At 50.1% G+C, this 20,743-nt stretch overlaps 2 protein-coding genes across 10 annotated transcripts in view; both read right to left on the bottom strand.

Annotated features, from left to right (window-relative positions):
• Nucleotides 1–4,626, bottom strand: part of Tnrc6b (trinucleotide repeat containing adaptor 6B) — a 233,638-nt gene extending 229,012 nt beyond the window's left edge. For 7 of the 9 annotated variants that reach the window (XM_042265394.2, XM_042265400.2, XM_042265397.2 and 4 more), the window contains exon 1: nt 4,394–4,626. The gene's annotated coding sequence lies outside the window, so the exon portion shown is untranslated. The remainder of the gene's footprint in view (nt 1–4,393) is intronic. The other 2 variants (XM_076556361.1, XM_076556368.1) reach the window with 1 other exon arrangement.
• A 9,322-nt stretch (nt 4,627–13,948) lies between these two features.
• The window catches only part of Fam83f (family with sequence similarity 83 member F), a 34,047-nt gene continuing 27,252 nt past the window's right edge, over nt 13,949–20,743 (bottom strand). The window contains exon 5 of the mRNA XM_006979179.4: nt 13,949–17,721. Coding sequence (XP_006979241.2) covers nt 17,672–17,721 — 50 coding nt within the window. The 3' untranslated portion in view covers nt 13,949–17,671. The remainder of the gene's footprint in view (nt 17,722–20,743) is intronic.

Raw genomic sequence — 20,743 nt, 5'->3', positions numbered from 1 at the left:
TAGCTACTCACAGGCTGAGAGGAGGATCACTTGAGCCCAGGTGTTCCAGGCCAGCCTGGACAACAAAGGAGACCTCATCTCAAAAAAGAAAAACAATAATGTTAAAATTGTCCATAGAAGGGGCTGGAGAGATGGCTAAGAGATTAAGAGCACTTACAGCCTTCCCAAAGAACCCAGCACCCACGTGGACAGTTCACAACCACCTATGTCTAGCTCCCAGGGCTCCAATGCTCTCTTCTGGCCTCTGTAGGCACATATTACACACATACACATCTGTACACATACACAGTTACAGAGATGCTAAGAATTAAATATTAGAGTTCTCAGGTTCCCTGTGTTTCTCAGCAAGGAAATTTAGCATGTATGGATAATGAAGTTGTTTCTAGGTGAGGGGAACTGGGTTATGCAAAGGACAGTGGCTGAAATTACTTAAGTCTGGTACTTCCACTATGCTGAAGACATAGTTTAGATCTGTTCTGTCCAAAAAGGTAGCCACTAACAACACCTGGCTATAGAGCATCTGAAATGTGATTAGTGTAAATTGAGATGTAATAAGTGAAAAATATAGCCAGGCAGCGGTGGTGGCGCACACCTTTAATCCCAGCACTTGGGAGGCAGAGCCAGGCAGATCTCTGTGAGTTCAAGGCCAGCCTGGTCTACAGTGCTAGATCCAGGACAGGCACCAAAACTACACGGAGAAACCCTGTCTTGAAAAACCAAAAGAAAAAAAAAGTGAAAAATACATTCTAGATTTCAAACATTTAAAAAAAAAAAAGTTAAAATATCCCAGTACTAGTTTTTTTGGTTTCTTTTTCTTTTTTTTTTTTTTTAGTAATTACATATTTAAATACTAAGATTTTGGATGTTTTAAAATGAATAAAATGTTACAAAAATCAATTTCACCCTTTCTTTTTACTTTTTTAATGTGGCTACTAGAAAAATTTAAATTACATATGTGGTCTACGTTTGTGGCTTGCTTTCTATTTCCATTGGACAGTATTAGTCCAAAGATCTGTAAATAACAGGCTAAAGCACTTAAACCCTTTAGGCAACCAAACACCGTTGAGGATTTCCAACCTAAGTGTTTGTGGTAGATTTGGGAAGGAGCAGAAACATAAAGCCATCTTTCAGGAAGATTGGTGTGGGGGCAATGCGTAGGGGTGAGACACTAGAGGCAGTTGTCAGTGTCAAAGGCAGCAAATGTCAAGGGGCAAGCAGGCTGGTCGGCTGGAGCCTATGCAAGGTCTCTAGAAGCAACGTGCTGCAGAGAGAATGAAGAAACCAAGAGCAGCTTAGACAAGGGGAGCGTAACAGGTGCCATGCGGACCCAGCCTGAAGAACCAGGGTGCAATGCTCATTCAACTCAGCAAGCTCAACGCAGTCATTTCAGATCTATCTTTACGTGGCAAGCTCTCTTAAGAGTGGCATCAAGCCGGGCAGTGGTGGCGCACACCTTTAATCCCAGTAGATTAGTCAGCAGAGGTGGGCAGATCTCTGAGTTCGAGGCCAGCCTGGTCTACAGAGCGAGTTCCAGGATAGCCAGGGATATACAGAGAAACTCTGTCAAAACAAGACAAAAAAAAAAAAAAAAAAGAGTGGCATCCAATCCCAGACACTAACAGGCAGAGGTAGGCAAAGAAAGCTACAAGAAATTAAAAAAACAATAAACAATAAAAGATTCAAGAAACAGTTTCTGGAATTCTGCTGTATGCCTGACACTTGGACAGGCTCTGGCCACGTGGCAAACAAAACAGACATGGCCCTGAATCACAAGTTGATAACTACAAAAATGAACCGGAGTTGTAAGAGACCTGAACAGGAACAAGGAATCAGTGGACAGAGATGGAAAGAAAAGGTCTTCAGAAGCTAGGCATGGTTGGTTACACCTATAATTCCAGCATTCAGGAGGCTAAGGCAGGACCATGGCCAAGAGTTCAAGACAAGACCAGACTGGGCAACACAGAGAACTCCAGGTCATCCTGGGTTAGAGAGAGATGTTGGAAAAACAAACAAACAAACAAACAAAAAACCACCAACACCACACAAAAAGGGAGAGAGGGAGATGGATTGACTCGAGGCATGGTGGCAAAAGTCTGTAATTCCTGCACTGGAGAAGTTGAGGCAGGAGGAGCATGAGTCTGAGGCCAAGTAAGGCTACACAGCAAGACCTAAGGAAAAAATAAATTAAAAAAAAAAAAAAGAGTTTCGAAGTACTATGTATAATGAATACATCAATTAAAAAACAAAGGTTGGATATATTTCTGGTTTTTTTTTAAGATGCTTAATTCTAAAACAAGAATAGTCTCAATTTAACATTAAATTCTTAAGCCAGGTACAGGCAACCTAATATTACCAGTGGATTCTCCTTTCCTACCTCTCTCTGCTTCTCAGTGTTCCTTTTGCCTTTCTCCCTCTGGATAATTTAGGAGGCAAAAATAAAACAAGCAAAAGGATAAGAAACCAAATAGATCAAAGATTAAACCTAGCTATATGGCTCTTGGGAACCCTTGTCCTCATCCCTCTAACAATGAAAGTTTCTGCCCTATAGGTCTGAGGTAAGGATTTAAAAAGTAACACATACAGCCTGGCACATTGTAAGCACACAACAAACATTAGCCAATACTGACATTCAAACACAAATATTGTTCTGACTTTAAACATTTAAGAGCTTCTATTTGAGGGGTTAGATTTCAAGGGTACAATGGGTTAACAGACATGCAGCAGGGACCATTACCTTACTCCTTTAAGTCCCATCAGAAACTACACTGCTCAAATAATCAAGTTTACGGCATCCCTTAAGAACAGTCAAGAACTACACTGGGCCTCTTTAATTCAGCACCCGGCGGCAGAAGCAGGTGGATCTCCGAGTTCCAGCCCAGCCATAGCAGTTCCTGGCCAACCAAGGCTACACAGTGAAACTTTGTCTCAAGAAACCAAACAAACAAAACAAGAAAACACAGGCAGGCATCATAACCCTCATCACTCCATCCCAAGTGGGGCATTAACAGTCTGATCTGTATTCTGGATACTGGTTAATGTGCCTACCTGTAGGGACAACTCTACTGATATCCCTCCCACTTACTACAGCGATGTCTCGGGCAAGACAACGTCAACTCTCCACATCCACGCTCTTTAAGAAGCGTTTACAACCCACTGTAAACACAGTTTTAAATCAAGGATTGAAATCTCCCACAAATGAAGAGAAACACACTATTAAACCTTCACAAAAGGTTAGGAGGTGTGATTTTTGCTTACTGCTATGTTTTAACTGTGAAGGGCGTACAAATGATGTTTTATTCACTGAGTTTTAGCTGGTACTCTTTATTCACTGAGTCAAAAGAGTAAAACACGCCAAAAAGACACACGAGAAAGCATGGAGCTAAAAGTCCCAAATGGGTGACCTGTGCCCAAGACTAAGGCTGCTGCTGTTACTGGGTGTCGTTGGCCACTGTAGTGAATTTCGCTGGACCAGATATTTAGCCATTATGGACTAAGAAACCCGTTAGTTTGAAATTAGAGGGCGCCCGGACCAGCGGAAGGTGGCAAACCCTTCCCTGGGGCTGTTTCCAACCCTGTCATCCCTCAGGCCCCTCTGTTTGCGTCCCCGTCCAAAGCGAGCATCGCAGCCTCTCCCCCGCAGCCCGTCCCGCCGCTCTCGCGGGGTGGCCGTGGGACCCCGCCATCAGGTCCCGCACACACAAGCCTGCGCGCCCGCCGAGCGCGCGGGGGGGGGACGGAAGAGGGGGGACACCGGATGCTCGCGCCCCACCGCCAGGCAGACTCAGCTCCGATGGCCTCGCAGTCCCGAGGGCCGGCCCCCCCACACCCCACCCCTCCCCTAAGCAACGCGAAGCGCCCGGACCGCCGCGGGCCCACCCGGAAGCCCTCCCCTCTGCTCACACCTGCCGGCGCGTGACGCCGGTCTGTCCCTGCCCCACGACTCGGGACGCCGGGGGCCCCCCGCGACCGACGTGACCGCGCGTCCCACACACACACACACACCCCTCCCCCGCCTCACGTCTACATATCCGCGATCCCACAGCGCGCCCCGGGCGAGCGCCCTGGGCCCCGCCGCGGCCCACCCCGGCCCTGCGCGCTCCCGCCCCACATCCCCCACCACCACCACGTCGTTTCGTCGTCGTCGTCGTCGTCGTCGTCCCCCCCCCCCCGCCCCGTTCCGAACACCTCCCGGCTCGCTCCCCGCGCCGCGCGGGCTCGCGCGCTCGCGCTCGCGAGGACACGCACGCGCTGCGCCCCAGCGGGCCGGGCCGCGCCGCGCCGCGCGCTCCCGAGGGCGTCCTCGGTCGCCCACCCCCGGGGCGTCCCCTGCCGGGCCCGGCCGGCGGCTGGCGAGGCAGAGGGGAGGCCCGCGCGGCCCACAGTCCTCACTCACCGCTGAGCCGCGCCGGCTCCGAGTGCGCGTCGTTCCGCGGTGGAGCCCAGCGGTGACCGCGCTCCCCGCTTCTCCGCTGGCGGTGGAGGCGACGTCGCGGGGAGGCTGGGAGGCGAGGGGTGTCACGGTCGCTCGCTTCACCTTCCCGAAGCTCGGGGACCCCAGAAACTAAAAACAAAATAAACAAACTTTCCCCTCCGCCTCCCTCCCCCAAAACCACAACACAAACACTCGGGGGCCCGCCCACAGCCCCGCTTCATTGGCCGCAGGCAGGATGCCTCTAGTTTTCACTGGCTGGCTTCCGTGCCCGTCAAACTGCTGTGCCGCCTCTCTTGAGTCCTCGCCGCTGCCGTCGCCCCTCATTGGCTAAGTGCTTCCCGTTTGCCGAGCTGGGATTGGCTGAGCGGCCTGCGCCAATCATGAGGGGACACACCCCCTCAGCATCCCAGAGGCCGCTTCCTCGGTCGCGGACCCAGAAAGACGAAGGGGAAACTAGAGCATGATGGCGGCCGGGCTCGCCCAGCGCAAGCATCATCTTTTCCCTTTTTTTTTTTTTAGCTCATGAGTGCCTCTCTCAGGCGCTGTGTCTCGCCAGCTCCTCTCTCCATGCGAGACTGCACTAATAACGGAATCTATACGTGCCGGCTCCTTGATTTATCCCCTCCGAAGAGCTGAGTGTGGGTTGGTTGTGCGTCATTGGACTGTCAGGATGTCGCTCCCAAGTCACATCCTTAAACTATTGGTGGAACAGCCAGCAAGCGGCCAACAACAAGGGCCTATGCCATTGGTTTGATTCCACTGTTTGTTGTCTTTTTTTTTTTCCTGGCATCTTATTGGGCACCTCGGTGTTGTCCGTCAGATCCGGATTCGCCGCACTACAGTTGAGCTGAGGAGGGGGGTGTCTTTGGTCCACGGTAATTGACAGTAAGAACTGCTATCATTTATTGTGGGCGTATTTTATGCCACAAACGGCGCTGAATTCTTTACGGAAACTATCTGATTAAACCCAATTTTTTTTACAGAAAGGCCAAAAGAGGTTAAGAAACTTACCCAAGGTCACCCATTTAGAAAGGAGTTGTTGGGCCATGCATTGATTCCTAGGCCTGTCTGACTCAACCGTCTTCACTCGCTTAGCTATGCATTAGTGCCTCTGAATAGTACCTGTTAGTCAGCCCAACATCATAAAACGTTTCTTTCAGAAACCCAGTTCCTTATGCAGTTTCTGGCAATAACATTATGGAAAACTAACAATGGAATGATTGTCATAAACTTTGTTGGAGACTAACTTTGGAGAGATTGTCATTTTCCCCATTTCATCTTCCCCCTCCTAGGATCCATTCTTCCCCATTCTGTGCTAAAAAAAAATAAATATTTCCCGACAAGAAGCACATATGAATCTATTTTCAGTTTCTTTGGCTTTGTAAATGACTGTTTTTACCATCCTTATGTGCCAGAGCAATCCTCATACCCATCGCTGACCATCTTTAGCGCGTTCCTTTGGAAGAATATCCAAGAGTTGGAAATGGTGAGAAATTAAGTCGAGTGAGATAAAGAATAAATCCCTTTAGAAATAATTGATTGCATGCAAATGGAACAATCCTCTGGCTCCTGGAAAGCGTCCAGAGTTGCTGATGTCGAGCAAGCCGTGTGTGTACTCCTGGCTTCCGGCCACTGGATTCTTTCTCTGTGACAGCTTTTATGGAAGTGAATCCACATTTCAAGCAGGGGAGGGCCGGATGCTTAGGACCCACTACCAGAGTGCCAGCCCCAAGCTTCTGAGACTGAAATGATCTCCAGGAGCACACGGCTGGACTCGAGCCCACATTTCTTCTTGGGTAATTAACATTTTACCATCCCAAATCCCTGTCCCTCGTAGCTGAAGGAAGATCATAGCCCTTGCTTCCCTTCTCTATCCAAGCTGTTGCGTAATCTCATTGGCACCGTGTAACAATAAAACAGGCTTTGTAACACAGCCATAAGCTCAACACTTACAACCTTTCAGCAGAGGAAGACAAGGTATTTCACAAACATCAATTAAGAGTAAATGGCAGGTATTCCTAAGATAATTCGAGGACAGGAAGGAAATCGTAAGTCAAATTCTAATAAAGGACATGAAACCTGATAGCTCCATGCACATAGCTCATATTAGCACTCAAAATGGGGATTAGGAACCAGAAAACACAGGAAGAAATGTAAGGGTTCAGAACCTTCCCAGCCCTCAAAGTTTATTGTTTTTATGTCACTTAAAAATATTTACTTCTAGGGTCTAGAGAGATGGCTCGGTGGTTGTGATCACTGACTGTTCTTCCGGAGGACCCAGGTTCAATTCTCAGCACCCATCTGGAAACTCATAACTGTCTGTAATTCATGCATGTGGGGCACAGATATATGCAGCCAAAACACTAATATATATAAGATGAATGTGAATATTTACTTCTATCAATTTACATATATGTACATCTATATCTGTGTGTGAGAGTATGTTATTCATGTGTGCACTGCCCGTAGAGGCCAGAAGAGGACTCCAGGGCCCCTGCTACTGGAGTTAGAGGTCTCTATGAGCTGCCCCCAACGTTGGTGCTGGGAATCAAAATCAGGTCCTCTGGAAAAGCTGCAAATGTTTTTTTTTTTAACCACTGAGTCACTGTCTCCATCCCCTGCTACCTCTGTCTTAAACTTCAAGATAATGCTTGGTTTGATATGAATTATTGGGCAAATCCCAGTTATAAGTTCTTTGAAATAGTTTCCCTTTTCATCTATGTGTCCCTTATATAAAAGATCCCCCAAGAAATTATTATTCAGTAATTACTTAATGAGCTTGTAAAGAACTTTCCTAAGGCTAAAAGGTTGTTCTACGGATTAAAAACACCTTCCTTGCTATCAAGGACCTCAGTGTTTTGGGTTGATAACTGGAAAACAGAGTGTAGTGCTGTGATATAGTGCCCTGAAAGAATCCTGGAGGGACTGGGGACCCCACCTTGGAAGGATAGGGCTCCTGACTTCCAAGTAGAAGTGACATCTATAAGAACTACAGGACAGATGTGGTTAGCCAGGAACAGAACGGTGACCTGCTCTATCCACTTGGGGAAGAAGGGTAAAGAGAACTACAGGAACATCCAGGAGTGGTCCGAGTCTGTTCTTCCTGTAACCTTTGTCTTTGCCATTTCCAAATAAGGCTTTTTTTTATGATTATAGAATTGATGTTAAAAAGCTGAGTATAAGGGCACAGACCTGTGATCCCAGCATTTGGAAGGCTGAGGCAGGAAGGTAGAGCATTCAAGGACAGCCTGGGCTACATAGTAAGACTCTTGTCTCAAGTAAAAATCCTAAACAGCAGCATTTGCTCAGTACAACAATACAACATGTTTTAAAGTTAAAAAAAAAAACACTTCCCATAATCCTATCCTATAGCCACCCACCCACAGAGGAGCATGCCTTCCCGTGGCCTTTCAGGAACAGAGGCACACATAGGTTTCATCTTTGAGCAAACAATGCGATATGATGCAGTCTTGTCTGGGTGCTGAGATCCCTCATTCCTCCAAACTACAGCTTTGGCCGGAATTTGTCCTCACTTTCTTTACAGATAGGAAGGGAGCCAATAAATCAATAAAATATTTATGGTGGAAGACGAGGGTTTCACATTCCTGCTGGAGTCAGTATCAGGATTTTTGGGCTTGCTAAGCCTAGTGTGAAGGTAGAGTTAATGGATTGGTCCAAGGTGTTTCCTGAGCTCACTGTCATTGCCAGAGGGCTTCCCAGCATGCTTTGGTGGCTGTGGAATCAACTGAAGCCCAGAAAGGCAGCCCAGGCTAGCATAGTCTATGTTCTCTTCATTTCCTCTCAGCATGCCACTTGGAGAAAATATTTTTTGTTTGTTCCAACCCACCCAGATTTGAAAGCAAAAAAAAAAATCCTTAGCCCCTGCACATTTGTATGCTGGCCACGTGCGCTGTGTTCTTGGAGCCCTGTACTATTCTGGGAGCTTTGTAGATGGTGTTCTATAAGTTGGCTTTCTGCTGGAGGAGAAGGCAGATTTAATGAGTGATAGTTTCCTTGGACGGCAACCAAAAGTATTCCCAGCCATCCCAAGCAACAGACTTCCTTTATGTCCCTTGAGAGACTGTGCTGTGGTCTCTGCCCTTAACCTGGACAAGATCCAAACCAATAGGAACTTTTTGCAAATGATTCTGCAATGACCTACAGGCTTGGGACAGTTATAGCCAGCTGGATGTGCTCCAGTTCTGACTTCTGCCGCGCAGGCAAACCCCCTCCAATACTCTGGCCTTTCAGTGCTCTGAGACGTTTGGCAAGGTTTGCAAAGCATTCCCAATTCTCAAAGCTCATAACAATGAGGTGATCTCCGTAAAGGAACCTAATCCAAAAGTCAAGGGGACAGCTGACAGCTGATGCTGATTACTGGAGCATGGGTGTGTTGGTAACCAATAACCAGGAGCAAAGGGGGAGGGGAACAAGCTAGAGGATGTAGATGACAGAGGACATGCTCATAGGTATTCATTACATGCCTGGTAGCATTTATTATGCAACAAAAACCGCCAAGATAGACACCGTGTCACTTCCAAATCACCTGTAGGGTTTATGACTGCATTTCCTGAAAAGCTGCTCAGCTAAGCAGTGGACACTGAACCCTTCTGGTATGTTGGCCAATAGCAGACACACTTAAGGAGTTCACAGAGACCCCGAAGGTGTGGTTATTCATAACACCCCTGCCATAGAGACACGCTGTGAGTTAGACGCTGCACGGAGGGCTTTACTTGGATTACAGCAGCTAATCTTCCCCCACAACGATAGCTCTCATTTTCCAGACAGGGAAAACAGAGGCACTGGAGGGCTAACTAACTTGTTCCAGGTCACCACGGGCAGTAGCTGAAGCCAGGCAGTCTGACTCCAATGAGTGAGCTCTTGCCCATAACGCTATGGTGACCTGAGAACTCAACAGTGCAGCTGGAGAGATGAATCCCTACTGGAATAGTTGACTACCTATTCCCCTACCTCCCCCCACCCACCCAACCCATGACACCCTCCACGCCCCACCTCCCCAGCCCCCCACGCCCCCACCCTGATCACCATCGTCCTGCTCCAACTCTCAGCCATCCTGTTCTTTCCCTATATAGGTAAAAGGCTTGCCTCTTCCTGGCTAAGTTACGCCCTCTGGTGACCTTTTCTTGCATTCCAACTGGGCCCCGGCTTTCCTCTTCAAAGGCTCTTCCTTCCTCCCCTCTGCGTCCTTTGCCCAGCTTCTCAGATAATAGCTTGTGCCCTCTCCACCTGCAGCACTGCGTCCTGCTTCTCCAGCCCTGGCTTTCCCTAACTCTACTGAAGCCGTTTTCTCTAAGCTCATCTATAGCCTGTTTTGTGGCCGAGATCCAAGAGACTTTCCCAGCCCCGTTTCCATGGCTTCACCACGATGTTTTTACGCTGAGAATTCGCTCTTTCTTCACTTCCCAAAATAGCCAGCTTTCCTCCCACCTCTACAACTGTTCAGGCTCTCTTTTCCCTGCCATCCCTTTCTGTGGGCTCTTCAAGAGGACCTGCATGCTCTTCGGGCTTTCTGTGGGCATGTGCTGGGTCCTCATCCTACCTTCACCTCTAAAGGCGCCAGCCTCCTTGGGCAGGAATATAATAAATCCGAGTTGTTATTCTTGACTCTCAGATAATGATCCGACCTAATTTTAAAAACTTTTAAATTCAGGGTCTCACATCTCCCAAGCTGCCCTCTGATTCCCTGTGTAAGTAACTAAGAATGACCTTGAACTTTCGATCTTCCTGTCTACTTCCTGAGTGTTGAGATGATAGGTGACAGCCATCATGTCCAGCTTTCTAAGTGCCGGGGGATCAAGCCCAAGGCTCCATGCATGCTAGGCAAGCACTCCAACAAGCTCCATCTCTAGCCCCAAACATAGCATTTGAAAACAAAAACTTTGCCAGGCAGGGCTACCTACATAATTTATAAGGAATTTTCATAATTTATAAGGAAAACTCGAGGATTCTTTTTTGAAAGTTATTAAGATTTTCAAGATGGCAATGGCAGAATATTCAATACGGGCACATCCTTTCTGAGTGTGTGGCTGTGGGGGACATGAAGCTGGCTGCATGCCAAGCATGGTTCTAAGCATTTTACACACATGAGTTTATTTGTCCATGTGAGGGAAGTAAGACCACAGAGGGCAATTAAGTGATTGTCAAAGGACACATTGCTTTTAGTTAATGAAAGTGGAAAACCACCACCACCACCAAAACAAAACACACTTACCATGTCTGCCTGTCCAGGTTTTGTGAGACTCACGAGAAAGCATCTTTGAAGGGTGGCTCCCTCCCCAGAAGCCCTCAGCTTGGTCACGGTATCCTTCCTCTTCCTCTATTGTGTCGTCTGTGTCTTTTCTGTAGCTCATCATGCTCTAACCTCCTTGTCCTGGGACTCTGGACTTTCTTCCTTCCTTCCTTCCTTCCTTCCTTCCTTCCTTCCTTCCTTCCTTCCTTCCTTCCTTTCTTTCTTTCTTTCTCTTTTTTTTTTTTTTTTTTTTTTGGTTTTTTCGAGACAGGGTTTCTCTGCGTAGTTTTGTGCCTTTCCTGGAGCTCACTTGGTAGCCCAGGCTAGCCTCACAGCGATCCGCCTGGCTCTGCCTCCCGAGTGCTGGGATTAAAGGCGTGCGCCACCACCGCCCGGCCTTTCTTTCTCTTTTAAATAACTTATTTACTTTTATTTCATTTGCATTGGTATTTTGCCTGCACGTATGTCTGTGTAAGGGTGTCAGATCTTGGAGGTGGAGACAGTTGTGAGCTGCCATGTGGGTGCTGGGAATTTAATCTGGGTCCTCTGGAAGAGCAGTCAGTGCTCTTAATCGCTGAGCCATCGCTCCAGCCCGAATCTGGACTTTCTTAAAGTTCTGTCTAAACACCCCCAACCCCACCATTATAAGGGGTTTCACACACTCCAGCTTTGCTCTGCACATCTTTGTAGCCCTGGGTGGAAGCTACCTCACCCACAGGCAGGGGTTAGTTAGAACTCAGCTAACTAAAAAGTACTCAGCTGTCATTGCCCACTTGAGGCAATCCCACAAGGCTTGAGGGAAATGGCTTCATATCCCTTCCACAAATCCAAAGCAGCTTGCTGTCGGGAAGAGAGAGGTCTTGGGGACAGATACTGTGTCTGAGTCTTTAACTGTGTCCTTAATTGATCTATCTTCCATGCTCCCAATTCTAAAAGATTTTCTCTAGGCTTTTCATGGTTCCTGAGGGAGTGTTTCAGGAGCTGCCTCTGAGCCCCACACCCAGATCAAATGCCTGCTCTGGGCTTCTACACTCCTTCAGATTCCCAATCATAGCACTTGTCCCCCTTCATCCTTGGGGTACAGACCAGTTCTGTTTTAACATAGTCCCTGAGACACAATGAGTTCTCAGAGAGTTGTTTGTTTTTTTAAACAAATAAAAGCAAATATTAAAACTCTAGGCTCTTGCATGCCCCCTTAGTACAGGACTGGGCACCTAATGGGCATATCTGTAAACATATGATATGAAGGAAAACCACAAAGGCTCCCGAGTTATCTCTGAGGAGGAGACTAGGGGCTCCTCTCAACAGGACAATGACACAGACGTCAAATGTGATGACTGAGGGTCACTGGGGACACAGGTGTGAAGGAGTGTCCTGGGTCAGGTGCCAGCCTATGAGGTCAGGAGGGTCTTTACATTTCAATTATATTTCTGGTGTGGGAATTGGACCAGGACCTCCACTAGAATGCTAGGCTCATGGTCTACAATTTAGCTTTATCTCCTCAGCTTGCATTTTTACATTTTTATAAAAAAAATATTTTTAATTACATATATGTGTATGTATGGGCACGTGTGTGTACAGGTGCCTGCAGAGGCCAGAAGAAGGGGTCAAGTCCCCTGGGACTGTAGTTACAGGTGATTGTGAGTTACCTGATGTGGGTGCTGGAACTCAATCTTGATTCCTCTGGAAGAGCAGCAAGTGCTCTCTTAACTCTCCAGCCCCGAGTTTTTATGTTTAGTTGTTTGTTTGGTTTTTCGAGACAGGGTTTCTCTGTGTAGCTTTGCGCCTTTCCTGGAACTCACTTTGTAGACCAGACTGGCCTCGAACTCATGGAGATCCGCCTGCCTCTGCCTCCCGAGTGCTGGGATTAAAGGCATGCGCCACCACCGCCTGGCTGAGTTTTTACGTTTTTAAATGACTGAAAGAATTACAATAATAATGTATTTTGTGATATGTGACAATTGTATGTGTGACAGTTTCGGCTCCCATAGTTTTGCAGAAACTGTTGTGCCCACTTGCTAGTGTAGCTGCTTCAGCGCTACTCTGTAGCCATGGCAGGCACCACACGTCTAAAAAGCCTAAGGGGTGTGTGTGGGCGGTGCGGTGCACAGTCTCATGATGAAGGCTGGGCTTGCTTAGAACTTGCGGCGATCCTTTCTGCCTTGGCCTCAAGCATGCTGGGATCAGAAATGTGTGCGGTCAGGCTTGCTCAGTCAAAGCCCAGGGTATTGACCCTTTGTTTGTTTGTTTTTTGGTTTTTCGAGACAGGGTTTCTCTGTGTAGCTTTGCACCTTTCCTGGAACTCACTTGGTAGCCCAGGCTGGCCTCGAACTCACAGAGATCTGCCTGCCTCTGCCTCCCGAGTGCTGGGATTAAAGGCATGTGCCATCACCGCCCGGCTTTTTTTGTTTGTTTGTTTTTGGGTATTGACCCTTTACAGGAGGAGCTTGCCCGCCCCAAGCCTGGCCGCCTGAGCTAGCGAGGTCTGATGCAAGCTGCCAGTTGGCCACAAGGTGTCAGCCGTCCTCCACCGGTGCTTCCTTCCTCGGCACCCAGTGCTCTCGGGGAAGGCTGGAGGCTCCTCCCTGTACAGTAGCTGGGGGGGGGGGGGTAGTCCAGCAGCCACCGGCTGAGAAGCTAAGCAAACACCTGGGAATTTGGAGTTTATGGGGGAAGAGTACAGGGCTGGTGTGATAACAGGGTTGGCTAGCTTCTTGAGTACAGAATACTGTCTTTGGTTCAAGCTTTATTTGTATTTTGTGTATTTACAGTATTCTCCAGGCAAGTTAAAAGTGTCCATTTCACCCAAAACTATTAGTCAAGAGAAGCGAGATTTTCATGAACCCAGCTGACCTCTGAGGTGGCAACGGGGTACACATGGGTCCCTGTCCAACAGCGACTCACAAACTGAAGCTTTGGCCGTTTTCTCCACCTTTCTTTCAGAACCTGGGCCTTGAAACTTTCTCTAGGTGAACTAGTACTTAGCCCAGTGTGCCAACCAAGCACCGTGAGCTTGACTATTTGCCAGGGTGCGTGCACAAGAGAATGTCATAAAATACTTCTGGAAGCTCCAAGCCTTCTCCTGCTAGATGCTTGGCCTCAGGTGGGTAGCCTCCATGTGACATAGAAGGAACCCCACGTTTTGAGAAGTAAGCCTGTTGGATACCTAGCCATATAGTGGGAGAGCCAGGATTCTGCCTGGGCCAACCTATACTACTTCACGCCCTCATGAAAGTCACCGCGAGCAGCAAGCATCCACTCTGCTTTTTGTTGTTGTTTGTTTTTGTTTTGTTTTTCAAGACGGGGTCTCACTATGTAGCTCTAGATGTCCTGGAACTCGCTCTGTAGAACAGGCTGGCCTCGAACTCACAGAGATCCACCTGCCTCTGCCTCCTAATTGCTGGGATTAAAGGTGTGCCCCATCACCTCCTGGCTTCATCCACTCTGCTTTCAAACCTTGCCTTCTTCAGCCACGGTGTGTCCCCAAGGCCTGGTACCCAGTAACTACCCACTTCACTGCAGAGAAGCAGTGAGCTGCATATCTCTACTCAGCTGCCACTGGGGAAATGGAAACCACAAGACTTCTGGCATGCAGTGGATTTTCCTTTAGGGCCGTGGGCACTGTGGGCATGCCTCCTGTCCTTGTCTTTTGTACTTTTCCTCCTGCAGGCTCCCACATGCTTGCCAGCTTTCATGGCAGGTCCTAGCTCATCTCCTATGACATAGGCACCTGTTCCTGAAGCTGCTTTTGGGGGTCTTCAGGCTGCCCTAGCTTCTAACCACTTTCCTGGATACCAACTTGTTTCTGAATAGCTGTTATGGAAAGGCAGAGAGACAATGCACGAGGGCATTATAGCTGGACTCCAGTCTTTCCCACGAAACCTACCAATCTCAAGGTCCTTCTTAGTGTCCCTTTGCAAGGACTCAGACATGTAAATGTGAATGATAACACACAAGTGCCACCACCTACATATGGAGGCTTGAGAACCACTGGGAGTCGGTTCTTTTCTTCCACCCTGAGTTCCGGGGATTGAACCTAGGTCACCTCCTTGTACAGCAGGTGCTTTCACCCACTGACCAGTCTTGCTGGCCACAGCCACCCAATTTTCAACCATTTAACCAACAGATATTAAGACGATACTATGGTTATGGCACCGAGCCAGACAGACGTGGCCTTTGTGCCCAGAGCCTGGCCGAGGAAGAATAGTCACCTACCATGCCAGATGGCAGAGCGTGTGATCTGGAAACAGCAACTTCCCTGTTACACAGCTGGGCGAGCAAAAGCCTTGACCAGAGGGTGGGAAGTCTGGAGCCACCGCCATGATTGTGGGGTCTGCCCCACGATTACTCGGCCTATGAACACTTGCTCATCTGCACCTGCCACCTCTTGCTTTTCTCTGGTGTGCATTCTTCCTGCCTTGGTCAGGTTCGACTCACTGAGCCCAGGGGGCTGTTCTGAGGCAAATCTCGTGCCTTTTGGAAAAGTGGTACAGATGATTCACGACAGCCACTGGGCCCCGTGGGGAAGACGACGTGAGCGCAGGGAAGTGCCAGGTGACAGGCTGCAGCCTCAGCACAGGTGGGCTTATTAGCTGCAGACAGGGGCTTTGTGATGTCGACTCAGAATGTCTGCCTCACTTGAGTTGGGAGGTCCTTTTGCTGTCAGCTCTAGCTCTTTTTGGGGGGAGGGCACTCCTGGGCACACATAGGTATGTCCCAGGGTGCTTACCAGGAAAGGAAGGGGAACAGATTGGGAGGAAATCTGACAGAGATCTGAATGGAAGGCAGATGTGTGCACATAAACACACCTGTTCTGGGGAGAACTAGGCAGTGAAGTGCTGAACAAGGTAACTAGGATAAAGGAGGAAGAAGTCGCAGAATGGAAAATCTCAGGCAAGTCAGCCAGCCTCAGAGCCAAAGCGCTGTGCCAAAGCCACACACACGGGAAAGCTGGGTGTGGTGGTGCACACCTGTAACCCCAGCATTCAGGAGAACTGGAGCAGCGGTTGGAGGCCAGCCTGGGCCACATCCTGTGTGTATACAGTACAGCTGCCCCCCCACCCCCAACAGATTTTGCAGCGCTGGCCACTGGTACATTTGTGACATGGACTTGGGGGATGGTGGCGAGCCTGCGTGATAGACTCTTTCTTGAGCTAGTCTTTGGATGCTTCATGACTAAAGCGTGTGGTGAGTGGCTCAGTGAGAGAAAAGCAGTAGGGTAGAGAAGCGCACTCTCCCTCAAGCGCCTGTCCAGGAGGGCTGACTAGCTTCCCTCACTGGGAAGAGAGAAGATGGCCTCAGCAGAATTGCTTAGGAGCAGCTCTCTTTCCTGGTCTCAGGCAGGCAGCCACTCTCCACGCGGTCATTTCTTTCCCCACTGGAGTTTAGGTATCTTGAATCCCACATCTTCAAGGAGATAGAAGTGCAGAGGTATAACAGGCCACTTCCCATGCCACCTGGGCCTCCTGATGTCCTCCAGAATAAGCACATGGCGCACCGTCAGCCTTGTATCCGGAATCATTTATCAGAAGTGTTTAATCCTCACAAAGGCTTGGGAAGCCACGGCGGGGCCCCTCTCCCACTCCCAGAAGCTAACCTCAGGGTGAACAGAGGGGACTCTGGACTGAGGCCATCCCCAAATTTCCCTCTTATTCCCCACCAGCCAGGAGGCCAGGCACGGGCACAGGCCACCATGTATCGCCCCACTTCTGCAGCCCACAGCACCCCCTCCACCCTCCTCTCACCAGCTGCCTCTGCAGATGCCTGTGTCCCTCCCAGTACTAGTGATATCCAAGGCCTTTTCAGAAAGAAGCGGGCAAGAGCTTGGTTCGGAGGCCTGGGAAGGCTTCTGTGCGGCCCTTTGCCCCTCTGTCCTTCTGTCCGCAGTTCGGTAATATCTTCTGCGTCAATGTTCGCTCTCCCTCAATGTGGACAGGTCACCGTGGGGAGGTGGCAGTGGGACCTGGCCTAGTACTGTGGCAGTTAGGCCTGTTTTAGAGGAATGGAGGTGTCTAAGAACAGCCTGACATTTCTCAGGAGGCTAAGGCTAGTCTTTGGCTGAAATTTCACTGAGGAATCCCTAGTGCATGAAGAAGGCCACGCCAATGATCGGGGAGGAGCCGTCAGGGAGGGAACACAAATGCTCTCTCTCCCGGGTCCAGCCCACTCCCATCCTTCACAGGCCCTGTAAACAAAAGCCTACTGAACGGAGCAGGCAAAGGGAAAGGCACTCTACGGGGCCCCGGTTTTCCACAGCGGCAGCCAGGGAAGCCCAGGCACTGAGGCCAGGCTTGCTAGGACAGTGCAGGAGGGGAAAGGGACTCTTCACCACCACTGGTAGACCCTGCCACTGGCTGGAAGGAGGCCCGAGTAGCCCCATCCCCATCCCATTCCACTCAGGGACTAGCTCAGGTGCCAGCAGAAATGGGTGTCCCTGAGGCCACAATGGCCAATGTCCACGCTGCTCCAGCTGCATCTTCCACCTGGAGTTTCGGGGCTGGAGCGTGACTGACTCCATGTCCTGTCCGTCTGTCTGTCCCCCGTCCCCCCCCCCCCAACCTCTGGGGTATGGGAGAGTAGACAACAGCAGAAGTCCTAGGACAAGTCAAGCGGCTGGGCTGCCTTGGCCATCCTGTCCTACCAAGGCAGAAAGAATGGTCCTTCCCACCGGAGGACCTGTAGGGCAGGGCTGGCCCAGTGGAGGAGAGGTTGGCATAAAAGAGAGCAGACACTAGCCAGGCGTCTACTTCATGTAAACAAGGTAGCAGTGATCCTGTCCGGCCATGGCAGTCTGCTGGAGACGGTGACGGCTGAGATGCTTCAGATCCTGCCATCTGGGATTCAGGCACTAAGACCCGGATGGAGGCTGCAGGGAGGAGGCCTGGTTAGCATCTGATGTGTGAACCAGTACAGGGTATAGGCCATGCTCTCCTCAGCAGAGGACAGGATGGGTGGGCATCTGCAGGTCCCACCTACCGCTGCCCTGCCGCTCAGGAGATCACACATTGGCTGGACTTGGTGATCCTGTCACTCGCTTTACCTGTGGAGACAGGGCACAGACATGGAGGGCATAAGTAACAAGCTCAGGGGGTTTGCCACAAGCCCAACCTTGAACCGCCCACATAAGCAAGTTTGGAGCTCAGGACCAATGCCTCTCTTCCAAGCTGCTGGTCTGGAATCCAGGTCAACAGGGCACCCAGGAAAGCAAAGGGACTATCTGTTTCAGCAGCCTCCCCATGACTGGAGGATCCCCATAACTGGAGACATCAAGTGGTCTGCGTCTCCTGACAAACAGTGACAGGGACTCTGGAGTCAGCCACCAATGACTTACAGTCCTATCATTAGCGGCTAGATGTTGAAGGCAGCTTCAAGGTGAAATCAAGGGCACTCTCAGGGGTCCTAACTGGAGGGCACAGGGGCGGCAGCGATGAACCTGCTTTATTGCTGAGCTCAAGCAGTAGCCCTGTCCTGGAAGTGGTCGGTGACAGTGCCAGGCCCCGGCCTTCCTGCCCAGTCTCAGCTCCTTCGGCCGGCCGGCCACTCAGGGAGCTATGCCTGGGGAGGGCAGTGTGGTCACCCTGCTGTGGGGCGACCCAGGCAGAGGATGGAGCAGCACAGGCCCCGGGCTGGGAAGGCTGCTTTTCTCTAGACTGTCCTCTCCTCCCCTCCAGGCCCCTGCATCTACTCCTACCCCCCCTCAAAATCCCAGGAAAAGGTGCCAGCTGTCCTCATGATAAAATCCTGCTCTGGACTCTGGGGGGGAGGTGGGGGGGAGGAGAACCGTGAGATGACCTGACACCTCTGGCTGGCTCTGGAGGCACTGAACAGTTGAAGATAGAGTCCACATCCTTAGAATGCCCGCTGCCTGCTTTTCCCAGGTGGAAGCCACTGTGTTACTTCCTGCCTATCCCCGCTTATACAGTAAAGACAGTCTCCCTTGTGCTCACACCGCTGTCCGTATCACTTCAGCTGTGAATTTAATTAAGGTGACGACTGCCTCTTGTGAGCTGTAGTAGCAGGAGAGGCACTGGGCACGGGCTAGACCTGGGACTCTGGTGCTGCAGCCCCTTGGTGAGTCCCTGTGCCTGTCGAAGGCCACATGGCCCAGGCTCGCTGTCCTTGCTCTACCAGCCACTGCCTCAGTGGGGCTACAGTGAACTCATTCCTCGGGACTTACAGCAGAACCAGCCTCCTGGGTGTCCCTGCTGGGTGTCCCCTGGACTCAGGCAGGTGACTGCCTACAAGGAGGTAGGACAGGAAACCAGTGGCCTTCTGTGGTGGTGCTGAGGGCTGTGCCTGGTGTGGCTCTGTGAAGGTCATTAAATTCTACCACCCTGGAGGCCCTTGCTGCTGCTGCAAGAGCAAATGAAAGGCCCCCCACTTCCTCTCCTCAGTGGCTTTTTCTGTTTGCTCGGCCTGCAAAGTGGATGCCCAGTGCCTCCCCAGAGGCAGCAGCGCTTCAGAGGCAGGAAAGCAAAATCAACCTCTGGATCCAGATGCAGGGCAGGAATGTGCCGAAAGTACAGGAGCATCCCAGAGGCTGTGCCCTGCCAGCTCCTTCCCAGAGAAGGCGGTCTTTAGCAGGCCCTGACCCTCCCATTTGTAGAGATGGATGCCAGCCTAGGGATACGCCTTATCCTCAGGATTCATTTCTAGGACTCTGACAGAGAAACAGGCTTGAAGGAAAATTCTTTGTGTTCCATCTTTCTTTCCAAGCTCATTTACCAGAAAACTGCCAAGGGCAGATGCCTTGGACCCATTCGGATTAATGTGGGAGAATTACACCAACCACCCAAACAATTTCTTTTTATGAAGTATGTGTGGCAGGGGAGTGAGTGACCTAAAGAAGACTTATGTGAGAAAGCCAGCTGCAAAGAGGCTCAGCCCTGGAGCCTGGAAACAGAATGCAGAGCAGTAGGAACAGGCTACGGCATGCATGGAGGGACTGGGAAGGTGACAGCCTGGGGCGTGTGGAACAGCAGCTAGGAGCCAAGATGCTTCAAGAGGAGGGGAGGCAGGGAACAACGTGGGAAGTCACACAGGGCTGTGACGACAGGAAGTCCCCTCTTCCTATAGCTTTTAGGGCTTCACATGCCTTTTATCTGGAACATTCTTTCCCTGATGTTCATGTGTCCATCCGAGGCTCTGCTCCAGGGCTCCTAAATCAACGAGGCCTCCCCTGGGCACCCTGAAGAACAGAGTCATGGTGCTCCCTGCCCTCAACCATCCCTAGGGTAATGGGTGCCACAAGAAAGGGCTTTTGTTCATTCCATTCTCTGCTTAATTTAGAACTGTGCCCCCCAGAGGAAATACTTGGAAACCATATTCTTACTGGATAAAACAAGTAAGCAGGCAATGGCTGGCTATTTGGAGTCCAGGCCAATACAAACACCACCGGTGATGCAAGCCTACCTAGCACCATTCTGAGAGTGACCAGAGGCCTAGACAGCCTCGGAGGAACTGGGGAGACACACAAATTGTTTGGTCCTCTCGTAACAACAGCACAACTGAGTCGGAGAGATGATGACTCAGAAGCTAAGAACACTTGTTGCTCTTTCAGAGGACCTGAGTTCGGTTCCCAGCACCACATGATGGGTCAAAAAACACCTGTAAATCCAGTTCCAGGGTATCTAAAACCCCCTTTTGAACTATGCAGGCACCAGGCACACATGTGGTGCCCATCTATACATGTAGAGGAAACACTCATACATATAAAATGAAATAAATCATACATATATGAACAGTACAGAGGCCTCATCTTTGGAGCAGAGTTGGTTGGTCACAGGGCTCAGGATAATCAGATTTGACTCCATATTCCACACAGCAGCTGGGGCCTGACCCATGCTCCTCAAGAGCAACACCTGAGTGATATTCCCAAGAATGGGGGCCACGGATCCACAGCTCAGGTAGTACTTCCTCACGGGTCCACCCCGATGAGGACTCAGATTTCCAGGCAAGACATCAAAGATCACCAGCCCCAGAGGGCGACATGGAAGAGCCTGCAGTGCCCAAATCCAGGAGCCTTGCGGCCACAACTCTAAAATCAGAGATGGCATCACAGG

Source organism: Peromyscus maniculatus, chromosome 20 (genome assembly GCF_049852395.1).
Source record: "Peromyscus maniculatus bairdii isolate BWxNUB_F1_BW_parent chromosome 20, HU_Pman_BW_mat_3.1, whole genome shotgun sequence".
Taxonomy (NCBI): Eukaryota; Metazoa; Chordata; class Mammalia; order Rodentia; family Cricetidae; genus Peromyscus; species Peromyscus maniculatus.
This window is presented reverse-complemented; position numbering and strand designations above follow the sequence as displayed.